Source organism: Diabrotica undecimpunctata, chromosome 10 (assembly GCF_040954645.1).
Source record: "Diabrotica undecimpunctata isolate CICGRU chromosome 10, icDiaUnde3, whole genome shotgun sequence".
Lineage (NCBI taxonomy): Eukaryota > Metazoa > Arthropoda > Insecta > Coleoptera > Chrysomelidae > Diabrotica > Diabrotica undecimpunctata.
Window position 1 is genome coordinate 57,736,327 of NC_092812.1, and position 13,207 is coordinate 57,749,533.

The window sequence follows — 13,207 nt, forward strand, 5'->3', positions numbered from 1 at the left end:
ACAGGTCATTTTCAAATGTCTCAGCAAACTAAGTGGTCAAGTGGCAAAAATCCAACAACAAAACAATCCAATTTTTAGAGGTACAGAATAATGTATGAACAAAAACTAAATACTGCATAAGAAAGCACTGAAATTAGTATTTCCACCATTAGAGAAAAAACCCAGTACCTTCTTATCGAGTACATATACAGGCAAGATATCAATAACCAAACACATAAAAAAGAAAGGAATAACACCAGTTTTCAGAACAAACAACAACTTAGGCAAATATATTAAGAACAAAAGCCAAAAGTTTGTATACACCACTTACGCAGTGGTGTATACAAACTTAAATATGACGACTGTCCAAAAACTTAAATCGGTCAAACTGGTAGAAATTTGAACAAACGTATAGGAGAACACAAAAGGGCTTCAATAATAGAAAAACTATGTACACACTTCACGTTCTAAACCATAATCATTCTTTTAATGACCAATTTCAAATCCTTCGCGTGTAAAATAAAGGCCTTAAGTTATCTTTTTATTGGAATCTATGGAAATAAAAAAATACAGATACTTTCTGAATGACCAACTTGAGACTCTCAGTTGAAGACTATGAGTTTTAACACATACCAAAAAGAGATCTACCGAAATTAGCTGTAGTGATTATAGATTTTGTGGAAGTGTTTGAAAACAGAAGTTTTCAGTGTTTTATTGTTAGAATAATGAACTCGATACAAATAATAAAAAACTCTAAGAAGAATCGACAGAGGGCTAAAGGTATATACTAAGAATCAGTACAGTGCCTCATACAAACTGTCAAGTTTCAGTAACTCAATGCACCCTATTCAAAAGCTGGATCTTGCTTGCTTAGTAGGAGCGTTATATGAAATACAAGTGATATTTGACTCACTCAAGAGCCATGAACTCACCACCAAAGAACTGTACATTGATCTATTCATAAATGCATGAGACACTAAGAGTATGTCTGCTCATTTCAAACGCAATTAAGCCTATTTCTGTTCCAAAGTTCATCACCAAAAATTTTGTAACAGCTGAAGTGGGAATTTCCACCGAAAGAGGTAAAAGGTATGTTATAACAGTCTCTGCCTACGTTCTCGGTGACGACCTTAATCATTCAGCAGAGAAAGTTAAAAATCTCATCAGCTAAACTCGCTAACGTGTTCAATAGGGAATGGAGTTTGTAAGCCAATTTATTAGTTTGCATGCTGTACATTGTCTTGGTCTAAAAGAAACCTATGTCCAAATACAGAGACAAGCTTATGCAGTTTGTAAGTTTCACAATTTTTTGTATGGGAGGAAGTTTACAATCCTATCAGGTCACTAGTCTTTAAAAATTATTTTTGGGAAAAGCATGGATTGCCTACTTTAGCTCATGTCAAGATACAAACATGTGCTGAAATAACGTTAATTTATCAAGACAATGGAACCACTTTAATAAAGAAGAATTTCATGTTTTGCATATCAAATGAAATTTATGGAGTTAACACTCCACTTTATCATCCCGAATGATGCACCGGAAGTACAGAAAAGTAAGTATTTTGATAAGTGTTTAGCTGAAGATTCGTGAGATGAATTTTATGAAATGCAAATAGGTAGAACTAAATATATGGAGTTGGTAATAGAAGAATCTGATATTGAGCAGGAAGAAATAGCTTTGAAAGAGCCACAATTAAAAAAAGATGAAGAAAGGAAAGAAACCAGTAGTAACATGTACTTGGTCAGAAGAAGACATACCTACAAAATATATTTCAGATTTACCTCCATCTGAAATTACTGAAATTTTATCGCCACTGGAATATTTGACACAGTTTTTCTCTTTGGACATAATGGCTGATATTGTGCGCCAAACTAAAATTTATTGGACTAAAAAAACAGGTTCCCCTCTACAACTAATTAATGCAGAACTTACAGAATATATTTCCATAACTCTTACTATGAGTATTATAAAGTTGACTGCTATAAGTGATTATTGGGCCAGAAATACTCGAATTGACAAAATAGCGGACATAATGCCTTTACGACGTTTTACTAAAATTAGAAGCTACTTACATTTTGCTGATAATTCTCAACTATCCCCAAATACTAAAGACCGATTTTTCAAAATCAGGCTCCTAATAGAAAAAATTAGAACAAATTTTCTGAAGTTCCACATTGGCAATTAATATTCTGTGGATGAGACTATGATTCCTTACAAAGGTACCTTTGCAGGGAATCTTAGACAATATATAAAAAGTAAACCACACAAATGGGGTTTCAAATTGTTTGTAAAAGCAACTGTTATTGGCATCGTTACAGACTGCATAGCTTATCAGAGTGCGTTTACGTTTGACCAGTTAGCAGGTAACTCTGACGAATTGACAGGCATAGAAAAGGAGTTAGGTGTTGGCAGTATTGGTTTTGCAATGTGTAAAACCATTCCAAATCCACAACAGGCGGTCGTTTTTTTTTGACAATTATTTTAGCAGCCTACTATTGCTTCCATTTTTAAAAAACTGACTTTGGAATTCACAGTTATCCATTAGAAGCTGACAAAATTATGCGATATTATTATAAAAGCGATCTAGAGGTCTATAAATCTATCTCTCACAAGGGATAATTCTGGTAAAATGGCATGATAACAAATGTGTGTTATTAGGTAGTACTGATTGTGGAATCAAGCCTGTGACTCATATAAAGCGATATGATAAACATTCCCAACAAAAAGCTGATGTTCCTTGCCCTGCAATAATAAAACAGTATAACCGATACATAGGAGGTGTAGATAAAGCTAATTCTCTTTTAGGATTATACCGCAGTCCTAGTAGGGCTAGAAGATGGTACTATGGTATTTTTACATATTTATCAGATATGTGTGTTGTTGTTGTCAATGCCTGGCTAGTATATAAACATGATTGTGCTGAGCTAAAAGTAAAAATAATACCTTTGAAATGGACATAGCTGAATCTTTTTACCAAACAGGTAAAAAAAGGGGGCCCCATTCACTGAGCGAGATGGTCAACAAAATTGTAACTCCTACGAAAAGTCGACCACATGACATCACTAGGAAAGACAACGTAGGACACTGACCTATCTATGGGCCAAAAGTAGGATGCTGATTTTGCAAGAATAGCTACACGACAATTCTGTGTCAAAAATGTGACATGAGACTATGTTTTGCACCGGCTAAGAAAATTTTTTTTAATTTTCATAAATCTCCATAAATTTTGATCTTTGGTTTTTCTTGTAACTGTGTAAGTATTAAAGTTCATGTTTGCTTATTTTTGTAGTTTTTCTTACATATTGTATCAAAATCACCACTAACAAAATTACTTTTAAATGTGTCGATAGCAATTAAAGTAAACTGTATACCCAAGCTTAATAAAGCCATTCAGAGCGATGCTGGGAATATTTATATTCCACTATGCATCAACAATTTACCCATATAAATTACCATCATTCTTGTACTCATTGCGTCGAGTAAGGACGATAAATATACGAAGACGGCTTCTTACAAACTCTCTCTGATGACGGGTAGACCCAGAAACACGTGTTAGGGAGTCGTAAGAGACTCAAATTAAATCGAAACGCAACCGTCTTCGTAAAATTACTTTTGTTAGTGGTGATCCCTGGTTTGCACAATACAAAAATTTTAACCTCAAACTTTTACTGTTCCTTTGGAGCAACGGTCTTATTATACCATTAATGGACAATTTTACTTGAGGGCAACATTTTCAAACTTCACTTTTTATACAAAAATTGCGTATACCAACCCCACTGATACATTCATAGTCGCTTAAAAAACACTTACATGACTTTTTAGAATTCTATTTCAGTGAATTTAAGCTGTGACGGTTACAGGGTTAACCTAATTTTTTGATCGTATAGATACAGGATCATTTTTTAATAGATGTTATTGCTTGTTGAATTTACTAAAAATTACTAAATCGCCAGCTTTTACAGAGATTTTATATAGTTATTATTGTATATTTTTGTAAAATATTATCGAAGATGCACTTGGCTATGGGCATTTGAACTTGAACTGAATCTTCCGTATTATTTTATTATTTTGTTATTTTGTTTTAAATAGATTTAAAAGGTAAATCTAAAATTTATATGTGGTGGTAAATAAAACAATGTGTTCATAATATATTTATTAAGTTAGAAATTCCACTTCACAATAAATAATTACATAATTAATGAATAACGATAAAAATATTTGATATGTATTATATATATATAATAATTATACCAGCCTTTATATACGGGAGGTACATCATTCAAATGATAGTGTCATCGCGTACCAAACACAAACACCTGCACTACTATTCGAAAAAATATATTTGTAAATTTTTTTTTATATATTTATATACTTTGACTATACATTAATCTGACCCCAAACCAAATCACAACAGACCACTGTCAAAAACAAAAAGAAATATGAGTGCGTTTGTACTCTAATATTAAAATACACGATTTTGTGTATTCTCAAAATTTACGCTTAACTTCATGTAAATATATTCACAGTATGCTTTGGTTGTTTACATCGAAAAATCTAATAGATTAAAAAATATTCTTTTATTTTTATTTTATAATCTATTATTCGTAAAAAGAAAAATCTAATGTTTAAGTTATGTTAAATGTATAGCGCGAAAAGTTTAGATAATGTCTTAGGATTGACGCATTAGCCAATCATTTTTATTTTTGAAATAGGTTTAGGGTGAATGGATTTGAAGGCAAACTGTACAACATATATTGACTATATTTTTCCCGTGTTGCGGATGTGATTGTGCTTGTTAATAGATGGCGTGTTCCACACTCCCAGATATATTTGATGGTAAAGTGTCAGGTCGTTATCCTCTGAGTGTGTCGACGGCATCAGAATTTCTAATTATATATACAAAAATCACAAAATCGACACTGTGAGTTTCAAGGGCGTTTGCGCATTAGGCCCTTCAAAGCGCTTCCTATTAACCCGCAGTGTCGCTGCTTAATAATTGTCCTGAAGTCCCCCCTAAGTAGATAAAGTTGAGGTAGGCCAGCACTTTGTTACCCTGCACCTATCGCAACAAAGTTTTAGCATGATCTCAAATTTTTTATACCGAAGTGGGGAGTTCTTGGCCAAAATAAACCGGCCAGCCGGTATTTGATATGTTTAATAATACACTCTTAAAACCTATGACTAGTGCCACAATAATTGCTGTAAAGAGCCTACCAAAAACATCCCGTTCTATTTATATATCACAACTTTTTAAAAACTGTTTAGATTCTGGATTAAAATACATTAAATACACCACCGACCAATTAAAAACAACTTTTTGTTGAAAGCTTGATAGTTTATCATGAAATTGTCAACATTTCAACAATATTTTTCTTTGCTAGAAATATTTTATTGAAATTTTAATGAGAATTGTGTTGACTATTATATATAATCGTATTTTGTGCCAATTTCGATTGTTGCAATACATTTTTGTCACAATTTAACTGAGATATATGAGGTAGTTTTGGTTATGATTTTATTTAGGTGAGGTATGCACACCATTAATCTTTAATTCTATAAGTTGGCAAGAATGTGATGATCTGCCTAAAAAGGACTTTAATAATAGACTGTAACCTGTAGTAAGATCCTTTTTTATTTGGCAGATTCCAACTAACAGTACATTGTATAAGATAAACAGAACATCTGTAAAATATTGATTATCTAAGTGTCATTGCACAACAGATATTCTTAGTACCTATATATTCTTTCGTGACTATGTTTTTAGTCTGAGGAATTACGTCTTGAATTTATCTTTAAATAAAGAATGCAATTTTGTTCCATGAAATCTTCTTTTACAAAGATCAGAAACTTATTTTAAAATAATAATATCACCGTTCTACGAATTTCAGGTATCTGTAGAAACTCGTTGCATACACTTTTAATGGAAACCATTTCGACTTAATTGCAGTTCTTTATAATAAAAAAACTTGTGAAAACTTTACTCAATGTACGTCGATGTATATCGAAGAGTTAATTTTTAGATCTCAGGCAAAAGCTACTAAAATTCAATTGAGGGAGAGATAAAGTGAAATAGTGTAATATAAATTTTTTAATTGAAGAAATCAGGCTAGTTTAATTCAATTTTTATATACATTGTGAAAGGTAAAAGAAAACATTTCAGGTATCACAATATAGATAAAGTGTTGATACAAGAAGTATTCATTGAATTCTATTCATCTACTACAAAGTTCACACCTCAATTCCCCCACAATAGTTTCGGATTGACCTACAAAATATGACACTGTATCTGCAAAATTATGGATCGGATTTAGCACAGATTCGTTAATTAAAACTTGATTACTTTCATTAATATTATGACTGAAAGCATAAACTGTAATTTATTACATACATTCAAGACTAATGCGTTGATTGTCGATGAAGTTTTTGTTAGCAAATTTTTGAAACTACACGATGCACTATCACACATTTAGATATTTCATTGATGTGGCTAGGTCGTGGCATATTATATATTTAAATCTATTTTCTTTTAGGTATCGTTGTTGAATTAAATGAAAAGGAAAGTCTTTGGTAACTCCAACATGTAGCTAATTATCTCACTTAAGTTCATAAGGTGGATTTGACAAAAAGAGATACATTCTTTGAAAAACATTCAGATGTCTAAAACATTAATAAAAACTATATGTACTAGTATATATAAATCTGTGTTTTAAAATTGTCTTATGGACTAACAATATACTTATTTATGATATGTGCCGATTTCAAAGACCTTTTGGTGCTTTGATATGTTTGTCATAAGTTCAAAATTGTTGTTGGCCTTGGTTATGTGCAGCCAGCCTTTGAGACAGCAGAAAGGGCTGTCCAGCAGAGTAAAAACATAACCAGGCTCGCTTACCCAAAAACCTTAAAATGTCTAAGGCCACCCTTATAGTGTAAAGTTTGGTGTTATTGAGAGGCCAACGTTTATATTTTTTGTTTTGAAAAATTATCTTTAAAGGAACAAATTTTTAAAATTACTCTTCTACCATTTTGATTACTGGTTAATTTGGAAAAACGAGCCGTTGGTTAAGGGATGGTGTAGACAGGGGACGGAGTTTAACGGACTCTGCTGCTGAACAATGAAGTAGACAGACAGACAGAAAGATACTTAATATGGAAGATATGAATAAAAGTTTTTACTTAAAGGTAGATGGGGTTGGGGATGAGCGAAGAAAATAGCAGCAGGGTCAAGTATGGTTCAGTCTAAAAATCCGGTATTCACGAGTTTTTCCAAGAAAAATTTCACATCACCCAACTCGGAATCTTTTATTCCCAATGATTTTAACATTCCCAGATCTCCGTTTTCTACTGCTATAAACACGGAACGTAAATGTTCCAAGTCTGATCGCATCAAGTGTAACGCTGCTCCAAAATCTTCAATTGTTTGTGATTCTGAAAAAGAAAATTTTATTAACTGTAGGTCCTTCTTTTTTACCCGGTTCAAAGCTCGGATAAAGGATGAGGAGTATAGCGGCAGGCTCACTGCTATATATATATATATATATATATATATATATATATATATATATATATATATATATATATATATATATATATATATATAATCTAACCGACCCTGTGGAAGCTGGCAATGGGATAAGACAGGGAGATTCCCTGAGTCCTCTATTGTTCAACCTGATTATGGATGAAATAATAAAAAAAGTAAGAACTAAAAAAGGATACCAAATGGGAGAAAAACAACTTAAAATAATCTGCTATGCAGACGACGCAATACTATTCTCTCAAAGTGATGATTTACAACGTATGCTGCACCAATTTAATATAACCGCCAGAAAATTTAACATGTTAATTTCCCCAAAAAAGACAGAATGCATGGTTACAACAGCAAATTTACTAAATTGTAAATTAGAGCTGGAAGGTCAGATAATAGAACAAGTAATGGAGATTAAATATCTAGGCATCACATTACCTAGCTACGGAAAGCTCGAGACTGAAGTGGAAGATCAAGTGAATAGAGCAAACAGAGTCGCAGGCTGCGACTATGGAGAATAAATAAATAAATAATATGGAGAAATAAAAATATTGGGAAAGAAATGAAAGGCAGAATTTACAAAACAGTCATCAGACCAATAATGACATAAGCGGCAGAAACAAGACCTGACACAGAGAGGATAAAAAGGATGTTAGAAATAGCAGAGATGAAAACACTTAGAAAAATTGATGGTAAGACACTATGGGACAGAGCTAGAAGTAGAGATATACGACATGAGATGCAAGGTGGAGAACATCAAGAACTGGGTAAGAAATAGAAGAGTAAAATGGGACGATCATATAAGCCGAATGATAACAAATAGAGTAGTAAAGACGGCAAGAGGCGATTCCCCAATAGAAACGATGGAAAGACAACTTACTGGAGGCACATTGAAAAACAGACAGAGTCATGTCTATATAAAATGAAGAAGAAGATATGTATAATATTCATTATAATATATAATATTAATATATATATATATATATATATATATATATATATATATATATATATATATATATGATAGATGTTTCTCCTTCTTTTCTGAATTCTTTTCAAAAATTATTTAAACAAAATAAAATGAATTTTGATAAATTATATATAAAACCATAATCTTATAGGCATCTGCAATATAGATATTGTCAAGGACAATACAGACTGAGCGAACTTTTCAAAGAAACCAACAAATTATCAGCCATGAAGGCAGAGATATTGAGATACCTGGGAGACATGCAAATAATGCCACCACACCATACAATAGCAATTCTATCCCATTCCATTAAAAGAAAGAGGTGAAGATGCAGACCAAGAACGAGACGGCAGAAGTCGAAGAAGACTAAAGAAACTGAAAAAGGAAGGAATCGAACAAATTTAAATGAAGAAAAATAGTCAATCCAGCAATGGGGTACTAGGCTTCGGAAACAGAAATGAGGCAGGATATGATATGCTGAAATAAACCACAGCAGTAGATATGGCGATTGTTTACACTTTTCCAAAAGAGAGAGTTAACTTATCACATACAAAAATTAGACCAAATCACTCATACATAAATTATTTCATGACAATAAAAGAAGATAAAAGTAATGTAAGTACCTGATAATGCTATCGCAACCTTGTCTACTCCACCTAGTGGTTTCAGTGCATCTCGAGCTTTGCTTCCGAATAATTTTTCCAAATAGTTCGGACCGTGGCTTTGGAGAAGCGATTTAAGAAAGCTTCCTGTCTCTTCCACTGGCGGCCTTTTGGCAGCCGTACAAAGTCTCGAGTCTTCGTCGTACCCGTCAGGACAGTCTGGCGCCCCATCGCACAAATATTGGATGGAGATACAGTTGCCGTCCCCTGGACATTTGAATGGCTCGTATGGGTGGCAGGCGTCACCTGAAATAAAAAAGTTTGTAAGGATAAAAAAGGTAAAAAATGTTGAGTGTAATTGTTTAGGTTCAGAAATTCGAATGACATTTAAAGGACTGTGGGTCTTGCATTAATCCAGGATTTTCCTCCATTCTGATCTATTCTTGTTTTTGTCCTTTTAGTTGGTAATTTGTAAGGTTTTCATATCTTTCTGGATGTGTGCCATATATCTGAGCTTGGGTGTTTCCTTTGACTATTATTCCTCTTTTGTGTCTGTCTTATAATTTTCATTGGTAACCTCCAATGGAGGCTTTACCGTATTTAATTCATCCGTTCAACATGACCCATCAAATATTTTCTAAACATTAAGATGTTAGCTTTTTTGTATGCTGTGTATAGTTTAAAATTAAATCGTCTACGCCGTACAATATTTTCACTTACCACTATATATACAGGGTGAGTTTTTAGTGGGACGTTGGTCGATAATTCCATTGTGGTACAAGATATCCAAAAAACTTATTTAGAAAAAATGTAGGCAATGATATTCTCCACAACTGAAAAATATGTGGAATTCTACAGGATGATTAATAACTGCGTGGTATAGCAAACATACAATTTTTTAAATGGGACACCCTATATATTTTTTCAAATTGGTATTCTTCTCATAATTTTTGTTCTTATAGTATTGAATTTTCCATTACTATACAGAGTATTTAATAAGTAATGACCATTTTTATTTCCAAATCTCTATGAAATCAACACCATTTTATATAAAGCACATCGAAACGCTTCAACTCTTAATAAAAGAAATAAACCCACAAATTATAGCTCTACAAGAAACAAACTTTAAAAACAACAAAAAATACAACTTAAAACATTTTGATTCATACCACAAAATCAGAAACTACGCTAACAAAGCAAGCAGTAAGGTATCAATATATGTTAATTCTAATCTAGCATCAGAAGATATTCCTTTACACTCTGCTTTAGAAGCCGTAGCAATTAAAGTTCAATGTCCAACTCAGCTATTTGTATGCAATATTTATCATATGTGGATTTTGTCGCAAAAGACCTGGAACATTTAATCGAGCAAATTCCAAAACCTAGAATTATTCTAGGTGACTTTAACTCTCACAACATTTCCTGGGAATGTTATTCCACAGACAAAAGAGGAGAACAAATAGAAAAATTTCTTAATGAAACAGATTTTGTACTATTAAATACAAGAGAAAAAACTCGGTTTAACTCTGTTACCGGCAATCATTCTGCTATTGATCTGACTATATGTGAAAGTTCCCTAGCTCCTAGTATAAACTGGGAAGTATTAACCCATACCTACGATAACGACCACTGGCCATAAAAATAAGAATTAATAGTTCCATAAGAACAATTATAAATTTTTCAGAAACATGGAAAACTAAAGATGCAAATTGGATAGCTTACCAACAACATATTGAAGACTACCTACCTAATTTTGGACCAATAGGAGATAACATTAATGTTGTAACAGACAAATTTACCTCAATGTTAACAGATGTAGCCACAAATATTATAGGCAAAACAGCAAAATCAAAACGTAAACATTCAGTACCTTGGTGGAACAAACAATGTGAAGAGGCACTTAAACAAAGTAAGCATGCATTTAATGTATTAAAAACACATCATACACCGGAAAACAGAACAGCTTTTAAAAAATATAGAGCCTAAGCAAGGGACGTAATTACGAAAAGTAAACGTGAATCATGGCAAAATTATGTTTCCACAATAGCCGAAAATACTCCTGCATTAGAGATCTGGAATAAAATCAGTAGGATTAAAGACATTTCATACAGCAACAAAATTAACTCTCTTGACATTGAAGGAAACTTAATTACAAACAACAGTCAAATAGTCAATGCTTTAGCGAACTTATTTTAGACATATTCAAGTGATTCCGTACATGACCCATTATTTGTCGAAAATGAAAAGAAAATAGAAAAAGAGGTCAAAATTACAGATTCCATCAGTCCGCTAAATGTTGTAATAAGTATGCAAGAACTAAACGAAGCACTGCAAGGACTTAAAAACTCTAGCCCTGGACCAGATGAAATTCCAAATTGTTTTTTAATTAATCTTCCTTTAGCTGCTAAGTATCTACTTTTAGATATATTCAATTTTTTTTTCGACTAAACAATTTCCTAGATCCTGGAGTACCGCTATAATAATTCCTCTTTTGAAACCTAACAAAAACAAGTCAAACCCGGAATCTTATAGACCAATATCCTTAACATCTTCCTTATGTAAATTACTAGAAAAATTTTTAAATATACGGTTACAATTCTTTTTAGAATAAAAAAATCTAATAGTTAATCAGCAAAGCGGCTTTAGGAAAAATAGAAGCACAACTGACAATTTAGTGTCGCTAGAATCGGCGGTTATTGAGGCATTTGCAACTAATCGACAAGTTATAGCTGTCTTCTTTGACATAATAATTAAAGCTTATAATACTATATGGAAATATGACGTTATTGTTAAATTACAGTATTGCGGCATAGATGGAGATTTTCTAGAATTCGTCAAAAATTTTCTAGATGACAGAAATTTCCGAGTTAAATCAAATCAGGAACTTTCAGCATACTATACACAAGAAAATGGCATACCCCAAGGATCTACACTAAGCGCAACACTCTTTTTAGTTGCAATTAACGATATCAAGAACCACTTCCACTTCGGATTTCCGAAGTGGAAATTGAAACGTCAATAAACGTACTTTAACCTTTAATTGTGGCTTGTTCCCATTTAAATAGTAATTACTTTAAAATGCCACAAGAAAATAGCTTCAGAACAATTATCCGAATCATCCGATTTTAGAACAGATTAAAAAAGTGACCTTGTGACTCTACAAAATAATCATAAACAAGTACATATTGTGTGGATACCATCTCATGTGGGGATACCAGGAAATGAGATAGCTGATCAAATGGCCAAAGAAGCTTGTAAAATGGAGAGATCCGATGATAGAACTAACCAAATTCCTCACTCAAATATGAAAAAATGTATCAATAAGTACACAAAAAACTTATGGTTACATAGATGGCAACTCTTACCAAATAATAATTTGCGGCAAGTCAACCCAGATCTATCAGCGAAAACACCAATTTTAGTAAATATTATAGGACATACCAGACCGACGCACGAACATCTACTAAGGAAGCATCTAAGGAAGGAACCTTCTAGAATATGCTACACCTGTGACACCAATATAACTGTAGGCCACATTGTTATAGACTGTCCATTATATCAAATGGAAAGACAATAAGACAAGCTACTGGACTACCAAGTGATATAAAGTGGGCTTTAGACAGTGCGGATCGTGACAAAATCATTAGGTTTTCAAAGAAAACGAAATTGTATAATCAAATATAAGTGATACTTCAAGAAAAATTCTAAATTATAATCAACTTTGTAAAAACTTTATAGTTTATATTTTATATTAATCATTATAATATATTATAGTCTATATTATATCACCGCTAATAACCTTCTATTGTTGATGCGGGTTATTCCCAATAAAAAAAATGTATATAAAGAGGTAATGCACTAACGATTATTTATTTTATATAATAAAGTAAACAATATATTGTAGTTTTTAAATTAAGTTTAATTGAAATCATTGACAAAAATTTGTATACAGGGTGAACTACAAAACAAAATTACGATATTCTCAATTTTTTTTAATGGATCATCCCATATTTTATTTTTTATTTTAGAAATATTTTATTTATGATACTCTTTCATTTTTATATAGCATTCCCTATACCTAAACACATTACTTTCCGAGATATTTTTAGTTTTCTTCAAGTATGTAG

The 13,207-nt window shown here is 32.3% G+C and overlaps 1 protein-coding gene across 1 annotated transcript in view; it reads right to left on the reverse strand.

The window, feature by feature from the left end:
- Positions 1-4,118: 4,118 nt before the first annotated feature.
- LOC140452535 (IDLSRF-like peptide) overlaps positions 4,119-13,207 on the reverse strand; it is a 57,735-nt gene continuing 48,646 nt past the window's right edge. Inside the window, exons 2-3 of the mRNA XM_072546855.1 lie at positions 9,102-9,386; positions 4,119-7,408 (exon numbers count right to left, since the gene is read on the reverse strand). Coding sequence (XP_072402956.1) covers positions 7,215-7,408; positions 9,102-9,386 — 479 coding nt within the window. The 3' untranslated portion in view covers positions 4,119-7,214. The remainder of the gene's footprint in view (positions 7,409-9,101; positions 9,387-13,207) is intronic.